Raw genomic sequence first — 16,329 nt, forward strand, 5'->3', positions numbered from 1 at the left:
TGACTTAATGACAGGTTTTATACGAACCAAAGCTTGTACAAAACAATGAATATCAGGAAGAATAGCAATCTTTCTGTGAAAAAGAACAGAAAGAGCAGAGATTTGTCCTTTCAAAGAACTTGCGGACAAACCCTTATCTAAACCATCCTGAAGAAACTGTAAAATTCTCGGTATTCTAAAAGAATGCCAAGAAAAATGATGAGAAAGACACCAAGAAATATAAGTCTTCCAGACTCTATAATATATCTCTCGAGATACAGATTTACGAGCCTGTAACATAGTATTAATCACGGAGTCAGAGAAACCTCTTTGACCAAGAATCAAGCGTTCAATCTCCATACCTTTAAATTTAAGGATTTCAGATCCTGATGGAAAAAAGGACCTTGTGACAGAAGGTCTGGTCTTAACGGAAGAGTCCACGGTTGGCAAGAGGCCATCCGGACAAGATCCGCATACCAAAACCTGTGAGGCCATGCTGGAGCTACCAGCAGAACAAACGAGCATTCCTTCAGAATCTTGGAGATCACTCTTGGAAGAAGAACTAGAGGCGGAAAGATATAGGCAGGATGATACTTCCAAGGAAGTGATAATGCATCCACTGCCTCCGCCTGAGGATCCCGGGATCTGGACAGATACCTGGGAAGTTTCTTGTTTAGATGGGACGCCATCAGATCTATTTCTGGAAGTTCCCACATTTGAACAATCTGAAGAAATACCTCTGGGTGAAGAGACCATTCGCCCGGATGCAACGTTTGGCGACTTAGATAATCCGCTTCCCAATTGTCTACACCTGGGATATGAACCGCAGAGATTAGACAGGAGCTGGATTCCGCCCAAACCAAAATTCGAGATACTTCTTTCATAGCCAGAGGACTGTGAGTCCCTCCTTGATGATTGATGTATGCCACAGTTGTGACATTGTCTGTCTGAAAACAAATGAACGATTCTCTCTTCAGAAGAGGCCAAAACTGAAGAGCTCTGAAAATTGCACGGAGTTCCAAGATATTGATAGGTAATCTCACCTCCTGAGATTCCCAAACTCCCTGTGCCGTCAGAGATCCCCACACAGCTCCCCAACCCGTGAGACTTGCATCTGTTGAAATTACAGTCCAGGTCGGAAGCACAAAAGAAGCCCCCTGAATTAAACGATGGTGATCTGTCCACCATGTTAGAGAGTGCCGAACAATCGGTTTTAAAGATATTGTTTGAGATATCTTCGTGTAATCCTTGCACCATTGCTTCAGCATACAGAGCTGAAGAGGTCGCATGTGAAAACGAGCAAAGGGGATCGCGTCCGATGCAGCAGTCATAAGACCTAGAATTTCCATGCATAAGGCTACCGAAGGGAATGATTGTGACTGAAGGTTTCGACAAGCTGCAATCAATTTTAGACGTCTCTTGTCTGTTAAAGACAGAGTCATGGACACTGAATCCATCTGGAAACCCAGAAAGGTTACCCTTGTCTGAGGAATCAAAGAACTTTTTGGTAAATTGATCCTCCAACCATGATCTTGAAGAAACAACACAAGTCGATTCGTATGAGATTCTGCTAAATGTAAAGACTGAGCAAGTACCAAGATATCGTCCAAATAAGGAAATACCACAATACCCTGTTCTCTGATTACAGACAGAAGGGCACCGAGAACCTTTGTAAAAATTCTTGGAGCTGTAGCTAGGCCAAACGGCAGAGCCACAAACTGGTAATGCTTGTCCAGAAAAGAGAATCTCAGGAACTGAAAATGATCTGGATGAATCGGAATATGCAGATATGCATCCTGTAAATCTATTGTGGACATATAATTCCCTTGCAGAACAAAAGGCAAGATAGTCCTTATAGTTACCATTTTGAACGTTGGTATCCTTACATAACGATTCAATATTTTTAGATCCAGAACTGGTCTGAAGGAATTCTCCTTCTTTGGTACAATGAAGAGATTTGAATAAAACCCCATCCCCTGTTCCTGAACTGGAACTGGCATAATTACTCCAGTCAACTCTAGATCTGAAACACATTTCAGAAATGCTTGAGCTTTTACTGGATTTACTGGGACACGGGAAAGAAAAAATCTCTTTGCAGGAGGTCTTATCTTGAAACCAATTCTGTACCCTTCTGAAACAATGTTCTGAATCCAAAGATTGTGAACAGAATTGATCCAAATTTCCTTGAAAAAACGTAACCTGCCCCCTACCAGCTGAGCTGGAATGAGGGCCGCACCTTCATGTGGACTTAGAAGCAGGCTTTGCCTTTCTAGCTGGCTTGGATTTATTCCAGACTGGAGATGGTTTCCAAACTGAAACCGCTCCTGAGGATGAAGGATCAGGCTTTTGTTCTTTGTTGAAACGAAAGGAACGAAAACGATTATTAGCTCTGCTTTTACCTTTAGATTTTTTATCCTGTGGTAAAAAAGTTCCTTTCCCACCAGTAACAGTTGAAATGATGGAATCCAACTGAGAACCAAATAATTTGTTACCCTGGAAAGAAATAGAAAGTAAAGTTGATTTAGAAGCCATATCAGCATTCCAAGTTTTAAGCCATAAAGCTCTTCTAGCTAAAATAGCTAGAGACATAAACCTGACATCAACTCTGATAATATCAAAAATGGCATCACAGATAAAATTATTAGCATGCTGAAGAAGAATAATAATGTCATGAGAATCACGATGTGTTACTTGTTGCGCTAAAGTTTCCAACCAAAAAGTTGAAGCTGCAGCAACATCAGCCAAAGATATAGCAGGTCTAAGAAGATTACCTGAACACAGATAAGCTTTTCTTAGAAAGGACTCAATTTTCCTATCTAGAGGATCCTTAAACGAAGTACCATCTGACGTAGGAATAGTAGTACGTTTAGCAAGGGTAGAAATAGCCCCATCAACTTTAGGGATTTTGTCCCAAAATTCTAATCTGTCAGACGGCACAGGATATAAATGCTTAAAACGTTTAGAAGGAGTAAATGAATTACCCAATTTATCCCATTCTTTGGAAATTACTGCAGAAATAGCATTAGGAACAGGAAAAACTTCTGGAATAACCACAGGAGCTTTAAATACCTTATCTAAACGTTTAGAATTAGTATCAAGAGGACTAGAATCCTCTATTTCTAAAGCAATTAGAACTTCTTTAAGTAAAGAACGAATAAATTCCATTTTAAATAAATATGAAGATTTATCAGCATCAACCTCAGAGACAGAATCCTCTGAACCAGAGGAGTCATCAGAATCAGAATGATGTTCATTTAAAAATTCATCTGTAGGGAGAGAAGTTTTAAAAGATTTTTTACGTTTACTAGAAGGAGAAATAACAGACATAGCCTTCTTTATGGATTCAGAAACAAAATCTCTTATATTATCAGGAACATTCTGCACCTTAGATGTTGAGGGAACTGCAACAGGAAAACATAATTTATGTAAGAACTTACCTGATAAATTCATTTCTTTCATATTAACAAGAGTCCATGAGCTAGTGACGTATGGGATATACATTCCTACCAGGAGGGGCAAAGTTTCCCAAACCTTAAAATGCCTATAAATACACCCCTCACCACACCCACAAATCAGTTTAACGAATAGCCAAGAAGTGGGGTGATAAGAAAAAAAGTGCGAAGCATATAAAATAAGGAATTGGAATAATTGTGCTTTATACAAAAAAATCATAACCACCACAAAAAAGGGTGGGCCTCATGGACTCTTGTTAATATGAAAGAAATGAATTTATCAGGTAAGTTCTTACATAAATTATGTTTTCTTTCATGTAATTAACAAGAGTCCATGAGCTAGTGACGTATGGGATAATGACTACCCAAGATGTGGATCTTTCCACACAAGAGTCACTAGAGAGGGAGGGATAAAATAAAGACAGCCAATTCCTGCTGAAAATAATCCACACCCAAAATAAAGTTTAACAAAAAACATAAGCAGAAGATTCAAACTGAAACCGCTGCCTGAAGAACTTTTCTACCAAAAACTGCTTCAGAAGAAGAAAATACATCAAAATGGTAGAATTTAGTAAAAGTATGCAAAGAGGACCAAGTTGCTGCTTTGCAGATCTGGTCAACCGAAGCTTCATTCCTAAACGCCCAAGAAGTAGATACTGACCTAGTAGAATGAGCTGTAATTCTCTGAGGCGGAATTTTACCCGACTCAACATAGGCAAGATGAATTAAAGATTTCAACCAAGATGCCAAAGAAATGGCAGAAGCTTTCTGGCCTTTCCTAGAACCGGAAAAGATAACAAATAGACTAGAAGTCTTACGGAAAGATTTCGTAGCTTCAACATAATATTTCAAAGCTCTAACAACATCCAAAGAATGCAATGATTTCTCCTTAGAATTCTTAGGATTAGGACATAATGAAGGAACCACAATTTCTCTACTAATGTTGTTGGAATTCACAACTTTAGGTAAAAATTCAAAAGAAGTTCGCAACACCGCCTTATCCTGATGAAAAATCAGAAAAGGAGACTCACACGAAAGAGCAGATAATTCAGAAACTCTTCTAGCAGAAGAGATGGCCAAAAGGAACAAAACTTTCCAAGAAAGTAATTTAATGTTCAATGAATGCATAGGTTCAAACGGAGGAGCTTGAAGAGCTCCCAGAACCAAATTCAAACTCCAAGGAGGAGAAATTGACTTAATGACAGGTTTTATACGAACCAAAGCTTGTACAAAACAATGAATATCAGGAAGAATAGCAATCTTTCTGTGAAAAAGAACAGAAAGAGCGGAGATTTGTCCTTTCAAAGAACTTGCGGACAAACCCTTATCTAAACCATCCTGAAGAAACTGTAAAATTCTCGGTATTCTAAAAGAATGCCAAGAAAAATGATGAGAAAGACACCAAGAAATATAAGTCTTCCAGACTCTATAATATATCTCTCGAGATACAGATTTACGAGCCTGTAACATAGTATTAATCACGGAGTCAGAGAAACCTCTATGACCAAGAATCAAGCGTTCAATCTCCATACCTTTAAATTTAAGGATTTCAGATCCGGATGGAAAAGAGGACCTTGTGACAGAAGGTCTGGTCTTAACGGAAGAGTCCATGGTTGGCAAGATGCCATCCGGACAAGATCCGCATACCAAAACCTGTGAGGCCATGCCGGAGCTATTAGCAGAACAAACGAGCATTCCCTCAGAATCTTGGAGATAACTCTTGGAAGAAGAACTAGAGGCGGAAAAGAATTTTTGCGCCAAAAAAGTCCGCGCCAAGAATGACGCAATAAAATGAAGCATTTTCAGCCCCCGCGAGCCTAACAGCCCACAGGGAAAAAAGTCAAATTTTTGAGGTAAGAAAAAAATATGATAATTTAAAGCATAATCCCAAATATGAAACTGACTGTCTGGAAATAAGGAAAGTTGAACATTCTGAGTCAAGGCAAATAAATGTTTGAATACATATATTTAGAACTTTATAAATAAAGTGCCCAACCATAGCTTAGAGTGTCACAGAAAATAAGACTTACTTACCCCAGGACACTCATCTACATGTTTGTAGAAAGCCAAACCAGTACTGAAACGAGAATCAGTAGAGGAAATGGTAAATATAAGAGTATATCGTCGATCTGAAAAGGGAGGTAAGAGATGAATCTCTACGACCGATAACAGAGAACCTTATGAAATAGACCCCGTAGAAGGAGATCACTGCATTCAATAGGCAATACTCCTCACATCCCTCTGACATTCACTGCACGCTGAGAGGAAAACCGGGCTCCAACTTGCTGCGGAGCGCATATCAACGTAGAATCTAGCACAAACTTACTTCACCACCTCCCTTGGAGGCAAAGTTTGTAAAACTGATTTGTGGGTGTGGTGAGGGGTGTATTTATAGGCATTTTAAGGTTTGGGAAACTTTGCCCCTCCTGGTAGGAATGTATATCCCATACGTCACTAGCTCATGGACTCTTGTTAATTACATGAAAGAAATGGTACTTTACTAAAGGAAATATTATCTGCTTTAACAAGTTTGTCATGACAATCAATACAAACAACAGCTGGAGAAATAGCTACCAAAAGTTTACAGCAGATACACTTAGCTTTGGTAGATTCAGCACTTGACAGCGATTTTCCTGTAGTATCTTCTGGCTCAGATGCAACGTGAGACATCTTGCAATATGTAAGAGAAAAAACAACATATAAAGCAAAATTGATCAAATTCCTTAAATGACAGTTTCAGGAATGGGAAAAAATGCCAAAGAACAAGCTTCTAGTAACCAGAAGCAATAAAAATGAGACTTAAATAATGTGGAGACAAAAGCGACGCCCATATTTTTTCGCGCCAAATAAGACGCCCACATTATTTGGCGCCTAAATGCTTTTTGGCGCCAAAAATGACGCCACATCCGGAACGCCGACATTTTTGGCGCGAAATAACGTCAAAGAATGACGCAACTTCCGGCGACACGTATGACGCCGGAAACGGAAATAGAATTTTTGCGCCAAAAAAGTCCGCGCCAAAAATGACGCAATAAAATGAAGCATTTTCAGCCCCCGCGAGCCTAACAGCCCACAGGGAAAAAGTCAAATTTTAAGGTAAGAAAAAAATGGTCAAATCAAAATGCATTATCCCAAATATGAAACTGACTGTCTGAAAATAAGGAAAGTTGAACATTCTGAGTCAAGGCAAATAAATGTTTGAATACATATATTTAGAACTTTATAAACAAAGTGCCCAACCATAGCTTGGAGTGTCACAGAAAATAAGACTTACTTACCCCAGGACACTCATCTACATATAGCAGATAGCCAAACCAGTACTGAAACGAGAATCAGAGGTAATGGTATATATAAGAGTATATCGTCGATCTGAAAAGGGAGGTAAGAGATGAATCTCTACGACCGATAATGAAATAGACCCCTTAAAAGGAGATCACTGCATTCAAATAGGCAATACTCTCCTCACATCCCTCTGACATTCACTGCACGCTGAGAGGAAAACCGGGCTCCAACTTGCTGCGGAGCGCATATCAACGTAGAATCTAGCACAAACTTACTTCACCACCTCCATCGGAGGCAAAGTTTGTAAAACTGAATTGTGGGTGTGGTGAGGGGTGTATTTATAGGCATTTTGAGGTTTGGGAAACTTTGCCCCTCCTGGTAGGAATGTATATCCCATACGTCACTAGCTCATGGACTCTTGCTAATTACATGAAAGAAATATACTTTATTATGATTGTATCATGTGACTTTATCCCTTAGGATACAATTCCTAAACCTATCATAACTAATGTTGTATTTTTTAAGTACTTTTAAAGGCCAGTTTGTATATCCATTACATATTTATCCAAGCAGATATTTTGCTTAAATAACTGTCAATCACTAAAGAAGATGTTTAAGGTTAAACAACTACCTACTGACAAACTATCATACAGTGAAGGATATTTTATACTGATATAAACACTTTAATCATCTGACTTGCAAAATAATGTCTTAAAATATATATATATATATATATATATATATATATATATATATATATATATATATATATATATATATATATATATATATATATATATATATATATATATTTATTTGTGTGTGTTTGTGTGTGTGTGTGTGTGTGTTTGTGACCAGAGTGAATGCAAGCCCTGGTGAACATCTACTTAAAAAGACATTTTTTTTTATTTTTTACACCCTGCCCCCAAAATATTATGTCTAAAAAAAGGCCTTAAACCTGGGGTGAGGTGGGGGGTGGGGGGGCAGCAGAATTTTGAGTGCCTAGGGCAGCACAAAACCTAAATACGCCCCTGCTTTAAATGGAAATGATACTCAAAATATTTTCTCCGTTCAAGGATGCTTAAAATTATTTCAGCCAATGAGAATAAGAGTAATGGCACCTAGTTGTAAAAAAATCGTGCATTGTCTGCTAGTTTCACACACACACTTTTACGTAACCTTTTTCCGTGCGAAAACAAATATTTTTTAACATGATTAACCGCTGCTCTTACAAATACATAATAGAAAATCTTTTAGAAATATGTCCCTTTATTGTCCTATACCTATGTCTTATTACCCTCTCACCTGACTCCTATACCACAAGAGACAGTAAGGCATTTGTGCTGTGTAGTGTGTTACACAGCAGTAATTTGACTTCTTGTGTATATGGAAAAAGTCACTGCTGACGATTTTATCTGTAAAGGGGTTTCCTAAACTCTAAGCACTAAATGAAAACTAGATAGCAAAGATCTCATAGCAAAGAATAGCATGAGAATAATAATAGGCAAAAAAAAAATCTATCATATCAGTTGTTAAATATTGAAAAAATAAATAAGATTAAAGTTTTAGCGTCCATAAAGCAATGGATGCCACCATGTTGTAACTTAAGTTTCCTTCTCCACTGAGGCCAATCAGGGAAAGTTATAAATGACTCACTAGAGTGTGGAACCAATGACTTTGTGAAATATAACAATGTTAGGTCTGGAGTCTGCACTTCCACATCTAACAGGAATTAGAAAGCCTACAATTCTCAGAATTACAACAAGAACAACAAAAAGTGAACACAACAAATAAAAGATTTTTTTATAGCACAAGTTCACAAGACAAAATGTGGAATACATACATACATACACACATATACACATTGTATGCATATATACATACACCCACATGCAGATACACACACCCACACCTGCTCACCTCTCAGAGACTTTGCTAATCCCAGAGAGCAGGTCTTTAATCCTCTGTCCTGCTTTTCTACATGTAAGTCCAGCAAACTTCAGAGTTCCTGACTCACGTCCAAGGCTACAAAGCATAAGTTTCCCTCTATTTGACAAAGCCAGGAACTGCACTTCACCTAGGAATAAAGATATTTAGTGAATTGACTGTGCCTGTATTAAAAAACACACACTATGTAAATTAAGTAAATGATTCTGGAAATAAATAATATATACACACAGAGATAGATAGATAGATAGATAGATAGATAGATAGATAGATAGATAGATAGATAGATAGATATACACAAACATATATAAACATACATACCAGGGCTGCTGAAAATAATCGATTCAGTGGTGCATCATGATGCAGCCGTTAACAATGCTGCATCGATGCAAGTGCAGACCTGAATCGATTCAGGGGTCAGTGACATCATTGCACAACGTCACATGACCCCGCCTCTCTCACAGAGTAGTATATTCAGAGAAGCCGACATAAGGGAATCTGCGCAGATATCTGACACGGAGAGCACTCTCAACAGACCTCCCCTCTCACACACAAATGTTCCGGTCAGGAATTTTTTATGACACCTAATGCCGACAGCAGCCTGATGTAAACAGTGAATCTTTTCTTGTATTATCGATTCACTGTTTACTGTTGCGGTCTCTGCTGCATGTTTGCTCTCTGTCATATCCCTAGCCCAAACGAGCATTTATGGGTTGCTATTAGATATAGTAAGTCAAGTTTTACAAAAGTTGCACAATTTATACTTTATTTTCAACATTTGAGAGGCAACTGTGTGCCTTTTGTAAAACTTGACTTACTATATCTAATAGCAACCCATAAATGCTCGTTTGGGCTAGGGGTCTGACAGAGAGCAAACATGCAGCAGAGACCACAACAGTGCACGATTTCCCCATAGGAATCAATGGGGGAGAGCCAGGTGAAAAAAAAACTAACACCTGCAAAAAAGCAGCGCAACGCTCCTAACGCTGCCCCATTGATTCCTATGGGGAAATAAAAATTATGTATACACCTAACATGAACCCCGAGTCTAAACACCCCTAATCTTACATTTATTAACCCCTAATCTGCCGCCCCTGACATCGCCGACACCTGCATTATATTATTAACCCCTAATCTACCGCTCCGGACACCGCCGCCACCTACATTATAGTTATGAACTCCTAATCTGCTGCCCCCAACATAGCCGAACCCAACATTATATTATTAACCCCTAATCTGCCGCTCCGGACACCACCGCTACATACATTATAGTTATGAACCCCTAATCTGCTGCCCCCAACATCGCCGAACCCTACATTATATTTATTAACCCCTAATCTGCCGCCCACGTCGCCACCACTATAATAAAGTTATTAACCCCTAAATCTAAGTCTAACCCTAACCCCCCCTAACTTAAATATAATTACAATAAATCTAAATAAAATTACTACAATTAAAGGACCAGTCAACAACGTAGATTTGCATAATCAACAAATGCATGATAAGAAGACAATGCAATAGCACTTAGTCTGAACTTCAAATGAGTAGTAGATTTTTGTTAAATAAATTGCAAAGTTATGTCTATTTCCACTCCCCCTGTATCATGTGACAGCCATCAGCCAATCACAAATGCATATACGTATATGCAGTGAATTCTTGCACATGCACAGTAGGAGTTGGTGACTCAAAAAGTGTAAATATAAAAATACTGTGCACATTTTGTTAATGGAAGTAAATTGGAAAGTTGTTTAAAATTGCTGCTCTATCTGAATCATGAAGTTTCATTTTGACTTGAGTGTCCCTTTAACTAAATAATTCCTATTTAAAACTAAATACTAACCTATAAAATAAACCCTAAGCTAGCTACAATAAAACTAATAGTTACATTGTAGCTAGCTTAGGGTTTATTTTTATTTTACAAGCAACTTTGTATTTATTTTAACTAGGTACAATAGTTATTAAATAGTTATTAACTATTTAATAACTACCTTGTTAAAATAAAGACACATTTACCTGTAAAATAAAACCTAACCTAAGTTACACTAACACCTAACACTACACTATAATTAAATAAATTAACTAAATTAAATACAATTAATTACAATTAAATAAAATTATCTAAAGTACGAAAAAAAAACACTAAAATTACATAAAATAATAAGATTACAAGATTTTTAAACTAATTACACCTACTCTAATCCCCCTAACAAAATAAAAAAAGCCCTACCCTACACTAAAATACAAATAGCCCTTGAAAGGGCCTTTTGCGGGGCATTGCCTCAAAGTAATCAGCTCTTTTACCTGTAAAAAAAAAGTTCAAATACCCCCCCCAACATTAAAACCCACCACCCACATAACCAACCCTACTCTAAAACCCACCATGAGACGTCTTCACCCAACCGGGCAGAAGTGATCCTCCGGATGGGCAGAAGACTTCATCCAGACGGCATCTTCTATCTTCATCCATCCGGCACGGAGTGGCTCCATCTTCAAGACATCCGGCGCGGAGCAGCCTCTTCATCCGGAGTCTTCTTCAACAATGACCGTTCCTTTAAGTGACGTCATCCAAGATGGCGTCCCTTCAATTCCGATTGGCTAATAGAATTCTATTAGTCAATCGGAATTAAGGTAGGAAAATCCTATTGGCTGATCCAAATAGCCAATAGGATTGAGATTGCATTCTATTGGCTGTTCCAATCAGCCAATAGAATGCAAGCTCAATCCTATTGGGTGATTGCATCAGCCAATAGGAATTTTCCTACCTTAATTCTATCAGCCAATCGGAATTGAAGGGACGCCATCTTAGATGACGTCACTTAAAGGAACCGTCATTGTTGAAGAAGATTCCCGATGAAGAGGATGCTCCGCGTCGGATGTCTTGAAGATGGAGCCACTCCGCACCGGATGGATGAAGATAGAAGATGCCGTCTAGATGAAGACTTCTGCCGGCTTCGTTGAGGACTTCGGCCCGGTTGGGTGAAGACTTCTCAAGGTAGGGTGATCTTCAAGGGGTTAGTGTTAGGTTTTTTTTAAGGGGGTATTGGGTGGGTTTTAAAGTAGGGTTGGTTGTGTGGGTGATGGGTTTTAATGTTGGGGGGGGGGGAATTGTAATTTTTTTTTTACAGGTAAAAGAGCTGATTACTTTGGGGCAATGCCCCGCAAAAGGCCCTTTTAAGGGCTATTTGTAATTTAGTGTAGGGTAGGGGTTTTTTTTTATTTTGGGGGGCTTTTTTATTTTGTTAGGGGGATTAGATTAGGTATAATTAGTTTAAAAATTATATTAAAAATATTATTTTCTGTAATTTAGTGTTTGTTTTTTCTTGTACTTTAGATAATTTTTTTAAATTGTAATTAATTGTATTTAGTTTACGTAATTAATTTAATTGTAGTGTAGTGTTAGGTGTAATTGTAACTTAGGTTAGGTTTTATTTACAAGTAAATGTGTCTTTATTTTAAGTAGGTAGTTATTAAATAGTTAATAACCATTCAATAACTATTGTACCTAGTTAAAATAAAAACAAAGTTGCCTGTAAAATAAAAATAAACCCTAAGATAGATACAATGTAACTATTAGTTATATTGTAGCTAGCTTAGGGTTTATTTTACAGGTAAGTATTTAGTTTTAAATAGGAATTATTTATTTAATTGTAGTAATTTTATTTAGATTTATTTAAATTATATTTAAGTTAGGGGGGGGTTAGGGTTAGACTTAGGTTTAGGGGTTAATAACTTTATTATAGTGGCAGCGACGTTGGGGGCGGCAGATTAGGGGTTAATATATTTATTATAGTGGCGGCGATGTCCGGTTCGGCAGATTAGGGGTTAAAATTTTATATTATTGTTTGCGATGTGGGGGGGCCTCGGTTTAGGGGTTAATAGGTAGTTTATGGGTGTTCGTGTACTTTTTAGCACTTTACTTAAGAGTTTTATGCTATGGCTTTGTAGTGTAAAACTCTTAACTACTGACTTTAAAATGCGGTACCAGTCTTGACATGAGAGGGTCTACCGCTCACTTTTGGTCAGACTCTTAATACCGGCGCTATGCAAGTCCCATTGAAAAAAGGGGATACGCAATTGACGTAAGTGGATTTGCGGTATTTCCGAGTCTGGCCAAAAAAAGTGAGCGGTACACCTGTATCTTCAAGACTCTTAATACCAGCAGGCGTTAAAAAGCAGCATTGGGACCGGCCTTCATCAAGTCTGTTATTGCAGCTGGTAGCTTCTGCTTTTTTATGTATGTGAGGCTTTTCAAGCCTTCTTCCGTGCATGCAGTCCAATGATTCTGCAAGTGCTGTCTCTTATAAATCAGAAATTTCTAAACACAACTAACTTTAAAGCATTTTAAAAAATACCCTTTCCTAGATGCAAGGAAAAAAACCTAATGTGTCTCAAACAAAATTAACTTAACAAATACCAATGTGATCTCAACCTACCTTCAGGAGAGCTGGAAATCTTGGAGACTGCAATGACCAAAGGGATATTGTAGCTGGTGGAGGATAGAACAGGATAATGATGAAATTTATTAGAAACTCCATTCTCCTCCCGTACTCCTGGGCCAATGTGAACAAGCAGAAGATCTTTGCAGGTGCTGTAATACACACCTGTCCCGGAGGATACAGCGCATGACACAGGAGCTTGAATATAGTATTCTCTAAATACATGTCCTCTGCCTTCTGTTTTCTTCTCAGACAACACCGTCACCACAAGGCCTTCATGGCCCATAATCAATAAACAATCACAGCCAAGGTTATGCTTGATGAGGTTCTGGCTGTTATTGTCACCAACTTCCATCCTTGTGGCCCCGAGGAAAACAACTGGTTGCTCTAAGTGATAAAGGACCATTATAGGTAAACGGGAAGTGTCCTTATTTTCAGTATGGTCCATATTTGTAAAGCCAGCTACCTTTAAGGGAAAGCCCACCACCTGACCATCTGGCAATCCACACAGAACCATGGGGGAATCAAGCATGGAACAATCCACTCCAAATAAGTGTGTGAAAAGGGAAGATTCTACTAAGAGGGAACAGGGAAGTTCACTGGATTTAGTCTCTTTCCAGAGGGAGACACAGCACAGGACTGGACGAAACCCATTCCATTCCATTGCATTGCTGCATCCCATGCGTAGTTTGATGGAAAATTCTAAGTCTCTGAATGATGTTGCAACTGTCTCTTGCTGAGATTCCACCTGAAAAATTCTGATCTTCCATTTCTTCTGATGCACTGAGGAAACCACTAAAACCTCATGGGCAACCATGATAGCGCAAACTGAAGTGTCCAACAGGTAAACAAACTCTGACCCGACAGTGAAGGTGTCCACACCATTGACACTTGTAACACAATCTGGTTTCTTTAACAACCTTCAAAACAATAAGCAGACACTAAATAATTTAAGCAGTGGGAGGTTAACCACACCCACCCACCCCCAGACTAAAACGTATGCTAAATCACAAGAATGTCACTGGCATATTCTATTTACCTTCTAGAATGCACACTGTTAAAAAGGGACACTGTCAGCAGTTGCATGACCCAGCCAATCATCAGTTGTGCCTACTCAGGACTAGGCACAACTGGTGATTAGCTGGGCCTTGCAACTGCTGATTGACTTACTGGCCATGTCTGATCAACTCCAGCATTTCTCTGCAATTCCCAAGAAGGGGAAAAAGGGGTTAAACACAGAATTGGAGAATGAGTAGTACTAACATTACATGCCATAATGAATTAGTGCATGTGATATTTGCACTACAATGTCCCTAAATTATACACACTTTTAGATAAATTATAAATACATTTAATGGTTTCTTAACAAAAACATTTGTACAGCTTCAGATTCCTACCTGCCTTGATCGTCCCATGTTAGTACGTATATCCCAGTTTCAGCGCAGAGGGCAAACAACTGGCGTGTACTTGAGACCAGTTCAATATGCCAAACTTCAGCAGGAAATAAATACACCGCCTGAAAAAAAAAAAAAAAAGAAAGAAAATAAGCAGGTAACCCACACAGCAAATAGTAATAATACCAACAGTGTTCTCCTCAGGACCTTTTTAATCGCTGCACCACCCAGCTTATTTTGCTGACCACCCAGATAAAAAATTATATTATACTCGAACTAGCTAATATTAACATATTTGAAGGTTTATTGCACAAATTATCATTAAACCTGGGTCCCTAATACAGCCATACAATGCAAGCTAATCACCCTAGACATATACAAAACACGGAAGGGTAGAGCTTGCATTGTATGGCTACATTAGGGTCACAGGTTTTAGGAGACACCTTGGCGTACCTGGGCTTGTCCCTTTTGGCCAAATGTGATAACTAACTCTTCCAGTTTTGCTTTTAATCTTAGCTGAGTACTTTCAAGTGAGTGCTGGACTTCCTCTGTGTGCTGTATTAATTTTGTTTTGTAATTTTCCCTATGGGCCTTGAACCCAGACTTGTCTGGGGTTAACTGCCTGGGACTCTGGGGACAGTATAGCTACTGAGCACCAAGGGCTGTGCATGTTGCAGGGTCATAGGATGTGTACCCAGTCCAGTTTGAGAGTGCAGCCCCCTTCCGTGTTTTGTATATGTCTAGGGTGATTACATAAGTCAGTGCCCCATTGACTTGTTCCCAGTTTGTTTGTTTGAGAGCTTGCATTGGCGTGGTACCTGGGCTTGTCCTATTTGGCCAGATGCGGTAACTCTTCCAGTTTTGCTTTTAATCTTAGCGGAGTACTTGCAAGTGAGTGCTAGACTTTATATATACCCATATAAAATAAAAGTATTTTTGGGTAGCACACCGACTTTACGCCATATGCTTTTCAACAGTGAGTGCTGGTATTTTCCTACATACATAAACACACACACAGATATAGATATATATACACACATATATACACACACACACACTCAGTGTGTGTGTATATATATATATATATATATATATATATATATATATATATATATATATATATATATATATATATATATATATATATATATATATATATACACACACATATATATACATACACACACACAGTGTGTGTGTGTGTGTGTGTATATATATGTATTTTTTTCACATATCCAGCTCTATTTCTTTTTGTATATGTAAGTTTGTTCAATATATTTGCATAGTGTATTTCTTACACAATTAAAAAATGGAGGTAAGGTTTTGAAATAATGGTATAGTTATAATAAGAAACATCGTGTATAGTATTTAACCCCTTAATGACCCCAGCACTTTTCCATTTTCTGTCCGTTTGGGACCAAGGCTATTTTTACATTTTTGCAGTGTTTGTGCTTAGCTGTAATTATCCTCTTACTCATTTACTGTACCCACACATATTATATACCGTTTTTCTCGCCATTAAATGGACTTTCTAAACATACCATTATTTCCATCATATCTTATAATTAACTATAAAAAATAATGATAAAATATGAGGAAAAATTGAAAAAAAAAAAAACACACTTTTTCTAACTTTGACCCCCAAAATCTGTTACTCATCTACAACCACCAAAAAACACCCATGCTAAATAGTTTCAAAATTTTGTCCTGAGTTTAGAAATACCCAATGTTTACATGTTCTTTGCTTGTTGTGCAAGTTATAGGGCAACAAATACAAGTAGGACTTTGATATTTCAAAATCACTTTTTTTCAAAATTAGCAATAGTTACATTGGGACAC

The 16,329-nt window shown here is 38.0% G+C and overlaps 1 protein-coding gene across 1 annotated transcript in view; it reads right to left on the minus strand.

The window, feature by feature from the left end:
* Nucleotides 1-16,329, minus strand: part of FAAP100 (FA core complex associated protein 100) — a 118,728-nt gene that overhangs the window by 76,525 nt on the left and 25,874 nt on the right. Inside the window, exons 4-6 of the mRNA XM_053706880.1 lie at nt 14,494-14,612; nt 13,094-14,016; nt 8,634-8,790 (exon numbers count right to left, since the gene is read on the minus strand). Coding sequence (XP_053562855.1) covers nt 8,634-8,790; nt 13,094-14,016; nt 14,494-14,612 — 1,199 coding nt within the window. The remainder of the gene's footprint in view (nt 1-8,633; nt 8,791-13,093; nt 14,017-14,493; nt 14,613-16,329) is intronic.

Source organism: Bombina bombina, chromosome 1 (genome assembly GCF_027579735.1).
Source record: "Bombina bombina isolate aBomBom1 chromosome 1, aBomBom1.pri, whole genome shotgun sequence".
NCBI lineage: Eukaryota > Metazoa > Chordata > Amphibia > Anura > Bombinatoridae > Bombina > Bombina bombina.